The following is a 13,948-nucleotide window of genomic DNA, read 5'->3' on the forward strand; positions in this document are numbered from 1 at the left end:
TGTTTTCAGGGGAGGGACATCTTCACACAGTGACTCACACCATTAACTTGGGCTCCCTTAGTCGTCTGGGACTGTTCTGTCACCAGCAGAAAAGCCGTGCAGGCTGGGATGGCGAATTCCCTCCTACTGGTTTCCTTTTCTTTTCATTAGTTTAACAAATATTTATTAACAACCTGTTATATGCCGAGCACTGTGCAAGGTGCTGGGGGAAAAAGGCCATCAAATGTTGAGAGGCACCTTCCTGCTCATTCCCTCACCACACCAAAGCCAGTCTCTTCTCTATCACATCACCCCCAGCCCTCCTGTCTCCTCCACCAACCGTGCTGTGGGGATGCAGCTGTCCTTGGGGCTGGGCCTCCCTCACCTGTGGACCAGCTCAGAGGGTCTTGGTTGGAAAGGGCTCGACGGGCTGGGCTGAGAAGAGTGTCCTCTTCCCCAGTTTGTTAGTCTAATAATGCAAACAGGGAAGGTGGGCTAGAGAAAAAGAACAGGTGACCATCGAACTGGGCAGGCGAGAAAAAAAGGACACCATTTTATTGCCAAAGGAAGAAGGCAAATATCTGTTCATCCCTTATCATCCTAGAGAAGCTCACATAACCTGGGGTTGTTTTTTTCTGTAAGTTCTCAGGGGCAAAAGGGAACTGCACGCAAACATACCACAACCAGGATTTGTAGAGTGAATGAGTTTTCGAGGTACTTTCACATACGTTATGTCACCTGACCTTCATCTATGACATTTTATTCCCAGAGCACATTTGAGGACATGTAGAGCCAGAGAGGCCAAGCTTCTTACTCAACACTAGCTCCTCAAGACAGATACACCCAGGAGGATGAAATGTGGACAGTCACAGTCTAGTAGTGGTGGAGCTCGGACAGGAATTCTGGTCTTCTTACATTGAAATGACTGTACCTAGGAGGACACTGTTCTCAAATACTCTACTCTCCAGAATTTCTGAGTTTCTGAAATCTCACTCTTCTACAGGAGTAAGTGTAAGAGATCCATACTCATTCTTTCCATAGAAGTGGAAAGCCTTTCAGGCTGGGTGGGCAGAAGTGCTAGGGAGATGAAGGGTAGGTGGGCCTCCCACCCTGTGTTTTTTTTGATCCCCTTGCCCCACTCCTCCCGCACCAGCTGGTCAGGACAGAACAGTGAAGTAGGTCTTCCTGCCTCAGTAGGGGGATCTCTCTGCCCCACTCTCCTTTCTAGGCCTTGATGGGTGTCCTCTGTACATTCACACTATCCATGGCCCCAGTGAGCCCACCCATCTCTGTTCTCTCTTAGTGAGAACCTCAGCTCTGGACTCAGCTTTCCTTATGTAAGGCTACCCATGATATCGCCCTTGGATTTATCTAAGGCAGACCTTCTACTGAGCTATAAGAGAGTTTATGCTAATGGTTAGGACTAGTTTCAACATGTCCCTTTCTAGGGTTATCTGCTCCATAAGTGAGAGACTTGAGAAGACTTTGCAATGAAGAATTTTCTCTCTGAACCCAACTCACTGACTTCTGCCCCCCAGCTCCTGTTGGCTCTTCTCTATCATCGGCTCTCCTGGTCCCTATGTCCATCTCATAGTCTGATAGTCCACTTTTTCTGGGTTGTCCTGCCAGCATCTGCAACCTGGCGTGTCTCAAACTGACCTTATCCTCACTTTATTGATATGCCCTTCACCACATCATCACAACCATCTCTTCCTTCCGTCACTCATCATGACCCAGTGTAGGGGTTAACTTCTTAACTGCTCTTCCTACCTTTGATTCCTCTCCATTCACCCCCTCTGCATCTTTCCTACATTTGTCTTCCTTACCCATAACTCTGATCTCTACCTGCGCTAGAATATTCAGCCCCCACTACTTGGTCATCTGGTATTAAATCAAGACTCTCATGACCTGGCCTAACATGTGTTTATTCCATCCTCTGCACTTCTGCATCTCTTCTCTTAGACTTTCCTCTGCCCGTATCCATCTGGAAAATTCCGGTCCACCTACCATGTAATTCTCCCAGGTGGAAGTTTTTCCTCTTTCTCTCATCTTTTAGTACTTGTTTGTTCTTTGAGGGCACTTTCCCAACTCGCAGCTAGCAGTGTCTGGTTACATAGTCATTACTCAGACAGTGTTTATCAAATCAATGTGTGTTGCAGATCCAAAGACCTAGAGCACTGATGCCAACATTTTAGGCCCCAGGAGAGACCAGAAGGGAGAGATTTCTGGGGAACAGTGGCCTGATTCTTATCCCTCACCTCATTCTAAGAAGTACAGCTCCACTCAATCTACGTTATCAGGATGACCCTGGCTATGGAATATGATCCTGGGGAGACTGGTCTTTCTCAACTCTACTCCCATTTAAGAATTGACCCAGTGGTCTCTGCATCTGCAATCTGAGGATTGGTTTTTTTTTTTTTTTTAAACCGAGGAGGCTCATTAAGTGTATTAGTAAAGATAGGGAAGGTAGATTTTCACTGCCAAATCTATCTTCTGTAAAAAAGTATCTTAGTTCATTTGTGTAGTTGAGAAACAGTGTCCTGGAGATTAACAGTGGGAAGGTAGCATATGCATTCCTCCATAATGGAGGTATCATTATGGAAGGTTCTAGTGGAACAATACTGACAACAGGCCAAAACAACCACAACAAATACAATAATAGCAAAAATAAAAGCAGCTTTTTTTCTCACCTATTTCTGTTTTATGTTCTACGTTTAGCCTTATGAAATCCACAAAATTAAGAAGGTCTGTTGGGAAATTCAAGTGCTTTAGAGATTCTTTGTCCTTATTCTCTTTATGGGTTTTCCAACAATCAGTGTTTCTCATTTGCTCACAACTGGGTTTGGTACTATACTTGCAGGTGATGGGAAAGGAGTTTACCTGCACCCATGGAATAGAGACTGTTCAGGGGTTTGTCTTCCTGATGTGACAGACCGATGTGATAGGGAGTTCTGTTTCTCCGAGAACACCTTCCTCTGGTTTCTGACAGAACTCCAAAGACACACTCTCTTCCTCTCCTGATATGAATCCAAGACCTCCCTTACCTAGGATGACAGCTTTTCATTAATCTTATTTCTTTCTGGGGCTGGGTAGTTGATGGTGTTCAGCTATTTCCCTCTGAACTGCTTCTCAAATGTCCCCACTCACTCCACACAAAAGTTGTGGCTTATTTTAAGAATGGCACCAAACATGGATTCCACAGTCAGTGCAAAATATCAGCAGATGCTAACTTCCAGATCTTGGGGAGGAAAGGAAAAGACGTCAAAAGAAGATAGACTTTTTGCCTTTGATAAAGGTTGAAAATCTTACTTGTGATGCATTTCCCAGCTGGATGAGCATAAAAACTGATTTTTTTTACACAAAGCATTACATTGACCACAAATAAGTTATCTGACTCTTAATAAGTTTGAATACTCATGACTGTGGATAAACTCCCAGCAAGCACAGCGTTACTGATTTCTTCATCCACAGCTGTCCCAGCCTTGGGAAAACCGTCACGGTGCTAGACCAGGAAGCTGGCCTTCCAATGCTGGGCTAAATAAAAATATACTCTGTGGGTCGCCACCCCTAGTGCCTTAAAACCAAAAGACTGAGATAAATAACACGAGAGTATTTATAAGCGTGTGTAGTAACAACTTGTCCTCCGAGCTGAGAATATGCTGATGCTACCACGTGGAGGCACGTGGGACGCCCGCTCAGAAGCAAATTTGAGAGTTGCTTTCAAGGCCAAGCGAGTGGCCCCCTCGCTCCAGATTCTGAAACGCCAGGATACCCACCACGGCACTGGTAAAGCCATCACAAGCTCCTGAAACATCTGACTGTGACGTAGACCAGGCCTGGGAGCAGCCCGGGTTTCACTGCCAGCAAAGCCTCCTCCCCGTGTTCCCCACCCTCCAGAGTGGGGAAACTTAAACACCTGAATCCTCCAAATAAGCAGTTTAAAGAGGACAGATGATTTTACATCACTGTGCTGTTTCTGCTTTGGACACCAGACTGCGGGCCTTGGGGAGGGCTCAGCCCTGTGTCCTACCCCTGAGATAAAGTTTCCAACTTGTTTGCCAACAAGACGGAAAGTAGAGAAACCACTTGAATTCTTACTGCCATCCAAAATTTTGGAGACTTGCTTTTAGAACCTCTAGTGGTAAGGATGGAAGACAGAGAAAACTAGTAATATAATCAGAGACCTTTTTGCTTCTCATTTAAAAATCTACTAAATTAATCAAACATTTGCCAAAATACCTACGTTATGAAAGAGTCCATTCTGTTTCACTGAGGTACTTTCAAAGCACTTGTTTCACTGAGGAAATTTAAAAGATATTATTTGGCAATCATTCTGAGAAATAATTTAATTCTTAACCTCATGTTTAAGACAGCCTTCTGGAATGCCACGGAGGCTCCTTCTCCACAAATACACCCTTGTCCACAGGGTATATTTAAACCACCATTTCTCACCAACTGGCCACAGTCTGCTTCTGTGCCTTCCAGTGGCCGCTCTGATGGGTCCTCAACAGGCGGTCTTGTTTGAGGAAGCGTGGCAAGAGTGGGTGGGGTGGGCACTGAGAGAAACTGAGGCCTCCTGCCTGATGCTTTCCACCTTCCTATGTGTCTGTCAAGATCCAGCTCAAATGTCAATCTCTTACTGAAACCTCTACCGATGGCTCTCCTGAAAATAAACTCTCCCACATTTCAACCTCCCAAACATGCCATCTGTTCTATGTCATCATGTCACACGGCAGCAGGGGTGGGAACTAGAAAGCGTGGGTTTGGGAACTAGAAAGATCCAAGGTTAGCACTGACATCTACTAGCTCCTTGACCTGGGATAAGTTCCTTCGGCTCTCTGTGCCACGGTTCCCAGCCCTGCAGATGGGGACTGCTGGTAATTCCCGCCCTAGAGAGCTGTAACGAAAGCAGACAAGTGAACCGAGTGCTCAGCAGCATGCCTGGCACTCTGCAGACACCGGACTGAAAAGGGAGTTGAAGCTAGCTGTCGGCAGCCCCCGAGTCTCATTCCTCTCCAGGGCTGGGCCCCAGGCCACCGGCAGTAAGGACTTTGAGACCCAAATCGATGTCGACCCCCTCCCTACGATTTCATTCCTTGGGCACACGCAGCTGTTGTTTTCCACTCGAGGTAGTGGCTGAGGCTGCAGCAGGGGGGACATCTTGAGGAGGCGCTGAACTTACACGTGGGTGGGCATATTAGCCAACCACCCGCTAGGCACTGCACCAAGGGCTTTATTTACATTAGCCCATTAAGTTCTCATCACTCTAAAAGGTAGACGCAGATGAGGATGAGGACCTTGGTGTCTGTGTCTGGGTCTGTCCCATTCCTGAGCTCTTGTTCTCAGCCCCTCAATCTGATGCCTCTCTCAGAAGAGCATAGGAAGAGAAACCCCCACCTGGGCTAGGAGGGGGCAACTTAACGTTCTCTGCAGCTTGCAGAGAAAAGCTCAGGGTGTGATGTGAACTTCCTACCCAAGAGTGCATTAGAACGTATGAAGTCATACGTCATACATTTTGTTACAAATATGTACATTATTTGTAACAAAAAAAGGCTTTCTTAATAAGGTTGTTTTTTGGGTTTTTTTGGTTTACGGATACAGAGATAACTGTTGCTGGGATTCAACATGGGTTTAACGTCTATTTCCACGTTATCACCTTAGCTTAGTGCAAGCAGTCAACCTCAGCTTCTACTTCGCAAGAGGCCAGTGTCTCCTGTGACTGAGCCGTCCCGTAGGCATGAGGGCTCACAAAGTGTGAGTCAAAAGGATTTCCCAGGAAGCATCAGAGCATTCTGAACCTTGCAGGGACAAGGCCAACATAATTCAAAGTGAATCCAACCCTGCTCCATCCTGCTTTATCCCATCTCTCCCTCATCGTCAGGGAAGAGATCTGCCTGGAGGGATCAAGGAAAGAGAGCAGAGAAGTGCACTGGGAAACGGAGCTCTGCCCCCAGTCTCTTGTTCCCTGGGAACATCTCTGGGCATTCCTGCTCTGGAGGAAGTTGAAGAGATGGAACAGAAAGGGGGCAGCTTGGTTGGCTTGAGACACTTCTGAGGTCAACTCACAAGAAGCGCAGGTAATGAAAAGACCAAGGATAAAAGTATTACGGGAAGGCAAATGAGAAAAGGAAAATATCATTCAGAAGCCAGGATCTCCGGTGTTTTAGAAACACTGAGTCAGAAACCTCCTCCTAATAGACATGTTTCACTTAATATGTCTAAACGGGCCTCTCTTCCTGCACCTCCCCGGTCTGTCCATCCACCTACTTGCTCAAGCTAAAAATCGAGGAGACATCCTGTTCCTCTCTTTCCCTCACCCTCCACTACTGATCCACCCATCAGCCTTGTCCAGCCACGTACACTGGCCCCTGACCATGTGCTCTATTTCTGTCCACACATCTCCACCAGCACCCCTACAACATGCAGTGCCTTGGCAGCTCCTCTGGGCTAAGAGCATGTTGGGTAGGAAACCCCAGGGTCCTGCGCACCAAATGGGGTCAGGAACAGGTTGATGTGAGCTCTGAATACTCACAGCCCCTTGTATCCGTAGATTCCTCCCCTCAGTGGAGCATGGCCAGACGAAGCCAGTCAGGGCCCTGATGGCCAGGGAAGGACAAGGCTGCCCTTGGGTCTGCCTACAACACCCCTCCTGACTGAGGAGACCCATTTCTCTCACCTCCAAGTCACCCATAACTGGCCCATAACCCTGCAGTGGACCCCTGTTACCCTGCTTGCTCCCCCATAATCTATCCTTTTCCCACCCCACTCCCCTCCCTGCACCCAGAATGACCTTTTAAAAATATAAATCAGATCATGTCACCACCATGCCTAAAACCTCCCTGTCGCACTTAGAATGAAATCCCAGCTCCCTGACCTCACAGACTACTTCAGGGGCACCTGAGGACCGGGAAGAGGGCCATGTCCTTTCAGCGAATATAGATGGGATTAGCAGCATGGGCTTTGGCATCAGACAGCCTGGGCTCAGATCCTGTTTAGCTACTTACTATCTCTGTGAATTTTTTTTTTATTTTATTTAAAGACTTTATTTTTATTTATTTGGCAGAGAGAGAGATAGCAAGAGTGGGAACACAAGCAGGGGAGTGGGAGAGGGAGAAGCAGGCTTCCTGCTGACCAGGGAGCCTGATGCGGGGCTCGATCCCAGGACCCTGGGACCATGACCTGAGCCGAAGGCAGACGCTTAACGACTGAGCCACCCAGGCGCCCCTATCTCTGTGAATTTGAGCAAGTTCCTTAAACACTTCTCCAAACCCTAGTTTACTCATCTATAAACTGGTGATGATCTTATAAGTACCATCTTACCTGGGGTGTCCGGGTGGCTCAGTTGGTTAAGCGTCCAACTCTTGATTTTGGCTCAGGTCATGATCTTAGTGTTGTGAGATTGATGCCCGTGGTGGGCTCCATGCTGGGCATGGAGCCTGCTTGAGATTCTCTCTCTCCCTCTGCCTCTCTCCAACCCCCTCCCCACCCCTGGCTCACACACACTCTCTAAAAAAATAAAGAAAGAAAATAAATAAGTACCTGTCTTACAGAGTTTGTATCAAGCATTCTGTGCATTCACACTCAATATTAGTGGATAAAAATAATCACAATAATGGAAACATTAACTAATTTAAAGCCAGGGTCTGAATCTTCAGCTATAAGCTTTTCATACACTTCCTTAGCTGCCAAGCCACACTGTCTACACACTAAATATGTTAGAAGTTTACTTGTAGAAGGCAAGCTAGCAATTGAATGGAATAATAAAACTATAAAACTTATAGCTAGAAAATATCCAGAGTACCACAACATGATTCTCTAAGGTTTTACAGTGCCAAGAGAAATTTAGAAAGCTCTTATTTTATGTTGTTGCACAACTACTGAGATCTGCTCTCATTTTGAATTTAAGTTGAGAAAGAATAGGAAAAAACTAAAGCAATCACTGAAGAACTTTCTTTTTTTTTAAAGATTTTATTTATTTATTTGAGACAGAGAGAATGAGATACAGAGAGCATGAGAGGGAGGAGGGTCAGAGGGAGAAGCAGACTCCCTGCCGAGCAGGGAGCCCGATGCGGGACTCGATCCCGGAACTACAGGATCATGACCTGAGCCGAAGGCAGTCGCCCAACCAACTGAGCCACCCAGGCGCCCTTTTTTTTTTTTTTTTTTTTAAAGATTTTATTTATTTATTTGAGACTGAAGAACTTTCTGATCATCTGAAAGCCTGCTCCTTATTCAGAGTATGACTCATACCCACAATGTCCCTGACTTGCAATTGTCCATCTCCTCTGGAGTTGGGACACCCATACTGCTCAGGAAAGCCATTATATTTACAGGCAACGCCAATTTTTAAAAGGAACATCACATAAAACCAAAATTCGTTTTCTATTCATGAATACCCACTAGCCCGTGTTTCACCCTCAGATGTCATGTAAAATTTCTTCCACATGATAGTCTTTAAATAGCTGTAGACAACTGCCTTGTTCTCCACTAAGCAGTCTCTCCTACAGGTTAAAGTTCCCAGGTCCTTCAATCCTTCCTCAAGCACGTCTGGACTCCATAATCCTGGGCATATTTTTCTGAGCATGCTGGTCTGTGAATGTCCCTCTTGAAAGGGGCCCCTCAAAGTACACACTATCCTCCAGGACTAGTCTTGCCATAATGAACAGAGTAAGATATCACCTCCTTCATTTTGGACATTGTATTTTCATTGATATAATCAAAGATCACATTAGATTCACTGGCAGACACAGTGACTTGCTTACAGTCAACTAAAACCACCATGCTTCTCATACACATGTTCTCGCATCAACCTCTGTCTGTTTGGTCTTTTCCAACCACAACCAGGATTTTACATGTATTCCCTATCTCCTTCATTTTGTTGGCATCTCTTTACTCTTCTAGCCTCTCCAGGTCATTTTGGATTATGGTTCTAGCATCCATGGTCTAGTATATATAGTTTCATGTCACACAAGTACTGGATTATCAGGTCATCCATATCCTCATGCTAGTCACTGACAAAGCTGTTGAATGGGGCTCTGCCATCTGCCATCCAGACCTGCTGCCGGCCCCACAGGGGCTCACTGAACTATCATTCTTTATACACATTCTGTGGAAGACACACCCTCAGGTCACCCCCAATGACTCATGCCCTTGTGTCATCCCTTCCCTGTGAGCGTGCAACCTGTGACTTGCTTCTAGCCAAAAGAACATGGCAAAGGTGATGGCATGTCACTCCCCTTGACTTACATTAGATGAGATTACATTACTTAATACTGTCTCAGCATACTGGAACGAGAGACTCCCTTGCCGGCTTTGAAGAAGCTGCAGTGTTGTCAGATGGTCACATGGCAAGGGTCTACAGGAGGCCTCTAGGCCAGTACCGCTCCTTCCCCCCAAAAGACCCCAGCAAGCTCAATCTCACATGTGCAAGGACATGAATTCTGTCAAGCACCTGAGGGAGCATAGAAATGGAATTTCCCCAGTCAAGCCTCTGATGAAACCTCAGCCCCTCACTGGCATGGTACCCTGGTTAGGCCCTGAGCAGAGGCCACAAGCCTTGCCCAGACACCTGATCCACAGATACTCTGAGATAAGAAATGGGTGTTGTTCTAAGCTGCTGAGTTTGTAATTTGTTACATAGCATAGAAAACCAGTATCACCAATAAATCCACCTAACTGTGCTGTAATCCAGCACCTATTTTCTCTGTCTTGTTCTTAACAGCATCAGTAACAAATGCCTTGGTAAAACCCAGATACTCTATTTTCCATTCACTTAGTTTAATAATCTAATAACTCTGTTAATGTGCAGAAATAAGATTAGGTTCACCTGCCTTCTTAGGGAACTCATTCTGATAATTGCTGCTTTCCTGAAAGCTCACAAATTATCCAAATATATCACAAAATATTGTTAAAAACAATCTCGTTTCAGGCTTGAAGACAAATTCCCTATTCTACACAGTGTGTCTACACATCTATTTCCTCTTTTTGAAAATCAGGATTATTTTGCTTACAGGCAGTCTCCTGATACTCTAAAATTCTCTTGATTTTAAGTTACCTGAGGGCAAAGACCATCTGGGCTTCTTTGCATACCCCAGAGTGCTTAGCACAGCATCTTTCACATAGTCCTTTCAACTTAAAAGCTGTAAAAATAGTTTATGACTGAAAAATACTATTAATATATGGTTGCCACAAATCTTCAGAAGGAGACTTAATTTGAGCCAAGGATTTTCAATTTACATGGATGCCCTGGATGAGAGTAAAACTCAGATTTTATATGCAAGTCACATTCTTTCTGTCCCCTGTGGCCTTACGGATATTGTGATGGCCAACCATCCATCTGCTCATGACACTTAGAAATAGGAATCCCTGTGACCTAAGCAAATTAATCTTGCTTTCAAAGGAGCCCAATTTATAATGACGTTGAAAGAGCTAGGCACTGAGAACGTCCAAATTCAGCAAATATTTAATGGACTGCCTTTGAGTGCTGTCTACAAATTCATAGTTAAAATGCTTTTCAAGATATGGAGCTTAATCTACCTTCCCCTTGAGTGTGGGTTGGACTTAATGACTCATTTTTAAAGAGCAGAATATGGTGGAAGTGATGGTGTGTGACTTCTGAGGCTAGGTCATAAAAGGCATGTGGCTTTTTCTTGTGCTTTCTCTTGGATCACCGGCTCTGAAGTCAGCCAGCTGCCATACTGTGAGAACACTCAAGCAATTTCACATTGTGAGGAACCAAGGTCTCTTGCCAACTGCGGCCTCCTGCCAAGAGCCATGTGAATGAGTCATCTTGGAAGCAGATCCTCAGCCCCAGTTAAGGTTTCAAGATGACTGCAGCCCTGGCCAATATCTTGATGCAACCTTACAAGAGATACTGAGCCAGAATCACCCAGCTAAGCCACTCCTGAATTCCCAATCCACAGAAACTGTGAGATAGCAAATGTTTACTGTTTTAAGTTGCCAACTTTTAGGGTAATTTGTTATAGAGTAGTCAATAACTAATACGAATAAATTCAGAATTTTCACTTACCTTGCAGTATTGTAAAGTTCTTGATAAGCTGACCATGCTTGGAGTCTACCAGCTTCATTTCTTCCATAATCACTGATAAGTTGGCTACTTCAGTGTCTAACCTTGACCTCATCATATCTTGTTGCATCCTAAGAGAAACAGAATCCAAACGGATGTTGGCCAGTGTGTTATTCAAGGAGGTCAGATCATCTGTGTGTTTGGCCAGTGTGTCTGTGCACGTGGTCCTGACTTCATTCAGATTGCTGGTCAGCATCCGCAGGTAGTGGGCAGTGTAACTGATGTTGCTAATGATGTTCACAATATCCGTCTCAAAGAGCTGGAAGCGTTCCTCCAACTGGCTGAACTTGATGGCCGTTCTATTCTCCGCATCCTTGTGTACATCCTGCAGGTCTTTCAGGTTCTGCTCATTGGCTTGTGAGGCTGTGGTGATGTTGTCCATCTGACCTGTGAATGAATTGAGCTGGCTGTTCATATCCTCCAGGGTGTCATTGTTAGCTTTGGCCAAGGCAGAGTTATTGGCAGCCAGCGTCTGTAAGCTCTGCACTTTCTCCTTCAGCCAATCAGTGTCCTTCTTGGCTTGAAGGAAAACCTGCTGCAGATTTTGGAAGTCATTCTTGATTCGCTGGATAGCCTGGCTCGTGTCATCCACAGACCGCTGCAGATTAGTGATGAGGTTCCTCTGCTGCACCTGGGTCAGGTTCAGGTTGTTGAGGTTCATAATGACCACGTTATGAGAGTACATTTGGCTCTGCAGGTTGCCCTGCAGCACGCTGGTGTCTTGTTGCAGATTGGTGACATAGCCATTATACGCCTGGAGGGTCTTGTTTACGGTGGTGATGAGGAAAGAGTTATTCTCCAAAGTTTCTTTCAGTTGACTTTGCCTGTCCACCAGTGCATCCCCACTTGCCTGTAACTTCTCCAGAGTATCTTTGTTCTTGCTGGTTTTCTCTGTAATCTCACGAAGCTGCTGACGAAGATCCAGTATGTCTGATCTGAAGGTAGAGAGTTCTGAGTTGGTGCTCATGGCTTTCTTCCCAGTTTGGTCCCCTGGAATAAGACATATTTATTACTTAGGTTGGTGGTAGGGAGCAATGATCAGGTGAGGTCAAAGATCCCGAAGAGAGTTAACTGGTATGCACTGTTATTTCAGAGATAAAATTTGTGGTATATGCAGAGTGCTCTGCATTAGTAAAACCCACATACCTATTAAAACTGGGTCCTGGGAAATTGGGAGGGGTGCTAATTTTGTAAGCACTTTTCTCAAAGAAGGAGGGGGATTTTGCCAGATTCTAGAGCACTGGACAGGGTGTCAAGAAGGAAATAACCTACTGTTTATTAAATTCACCATTAATTCTTCCCCAAAAAAACAAAAACAAAAATCAAAGGATAGAAATAATTTTTTAATTTTTTAAAATTGATTTCTATAACTCTTCTATGCAGTCTAGAATATTTCAAATAGGAATTTACTGAACATTTTATAAAAGAGCTTTTATTAAAGTGTATTTGTGGTCCTTTCTAATCAGGATTCGTCTTCAGATTTTAATTGGCACAGAGTGGTTTTTTGGGGAAGAATTCAGCTCCAAAATTGCTCCTTAACATTAAAATGTATAAGTCTTTAAATTAAATCATGAGGAAAGACTCAACACACAACACAAAAATTTAACAACCTTCTGGGTGAATGTGAATTTATAGTAGTATCATTCTAAATAGCTGAGGTCATTTAACATAGAATTAGAGGATTTAGTTTAATGCACTGTTCATTCTTGTTGCAGATTACCTAATTTTTTCAGGTCGCTTTCCACTGCTGTTAGCTTGTCATCATAGGTTTGGCGAGATGTCTCCATGCCACCCGTAACATTGTCCATTTTTTCTACAACTAAGATTTGGGAATTAAGGATTAGTACACACACCTGCTCACATTTTATTTTTCAGTTTCAACAAAAAAACATTTCATTAGAGAATAAAGGAAACAGATTGAAACAAAAAGTATAAATGAAATCAAATATGGGGAAAAAGCCATTCTTTTAGAAAAATAACTTGTCACAAAACCCAGTGGTAGTTTACTTGGTTGAGAATTGTATGTTCTTAACTGTTCTTAGGATTCTGTATTGCCTTGGATGTGTTAGATGTTGTTGGGAGCTCAGTTTTATTATATAAGCCCTCAATCTGTATTATTTTCTAAAGTAATTTTCATAGATGGAGGTATAACACTGTGATCATTTACAAAATTTTATCACTTATCAGGCTCCCTGCCATTCCTAGAAGGTGGTATGCACTTATCTGGAAGGAAAGTCCATAGTAAAGAACACCTAGCTTACTTCTATAAACAGTCTTTGTAGAAGGAAGGGAAAGAAAGTCAAGAGTGTTTGTCACTCTTTCATGAAGCCTGAAAAGTCTGCTTCTCCTTAGTGACAAGCGAATCTGCACTTTATCATTTCCCAAGAAGATGCCTACGTGGGTTTCCAGACAATTATTCATGAAGAAGAATTTTTTTTTTTTAGCAGCATTTTTTTGATTGTACCTGAAAGGGAAAGAGTTAGTGATACAGTGTTAAATAAAAGCTCCTGTTCTTATTTGTTCTTGGAAGGCAGTAATTCTTTATGGTTGTGAATACAAGTTTCTTTCTAAAATACTGTGTAAGAGTGTGTTTCTCTACATTTGTATCTTTGGGGTAAATACCCAGTAGTGCAATTGCTGGATCATATGGTAGCTCTATTTTCAACTTTTTGAGGAACCTCCATACTGTTTTCCAGAGTGGCTGCCCCAGCTTGCATTCCCACCAACAGTGTAGGAGGGCTCCCCTTTCTCCGCATCCCCGCCAACATCTGTCATTTCCTGACTTGTTAATTTTAGCCATTCTGACTAGTGTTTGACTAGTGTCAAAACCTCATTGAGGTTTTGATTTGGATTTCCCTGATGCCGAGCGATGTTGAGTACTTT

General features: G+C 44.2%; 1 protein-coding gene across 1 annotated transcript in view; it reads right to left on the reverse strand.

The window, feature by feature from the left end:
- Positions 1 to 13,948, reverse strand: part of COLEC12 (collectin subfamily member 12) — a 40,398-nt gene that overhangs the window by 17,973 nt on the left and 8,477 nt on the right. Inside the window, exons 3-7 of the mRNA XM_081802544.1 lie at positions 12,786 to 12,884; positions 11,009 to 12,055; positions 10,034 to 10,118; positions 8,230 to 8,284; positions 2,670 to 2,859 (exon numbers count right to left, since the gene is read on the reverse strand). Of these exons, the coding sequence (XP_081658670.1) occupies positions 2,670 to 2,859; positions 8,230 to 8,284; positions 10,034 to 10,118; positions 11,009 to 12,055; positions 12,786 to 12,884 (1,476 nt within the window). The remainder of the gene's footprint in view (positions 1 to 2,669; positions 2,860 to 8,229; positions 8,285 to 10,033; positions 10,119 to 11,008; positions 12,056 to 12,785; positions 12,885 to 13,948) is intronic.

The sequence above is a fragment of the Leptonychotes weddellii genome, chromosome 13, assembly GCF_054177405.1.
Source record: "Leptonychotes weddellii isolate Sample4059 chromosome 13, ASM5417740v2, whole genome shotgun sequence".
Classification (NCBI taxonomy): Eukaryota; Metazoa; Chordata; class Mammalia; order Carnivora; family Phocidae; genus Leptonychotes; species Leptonychotes weddellii.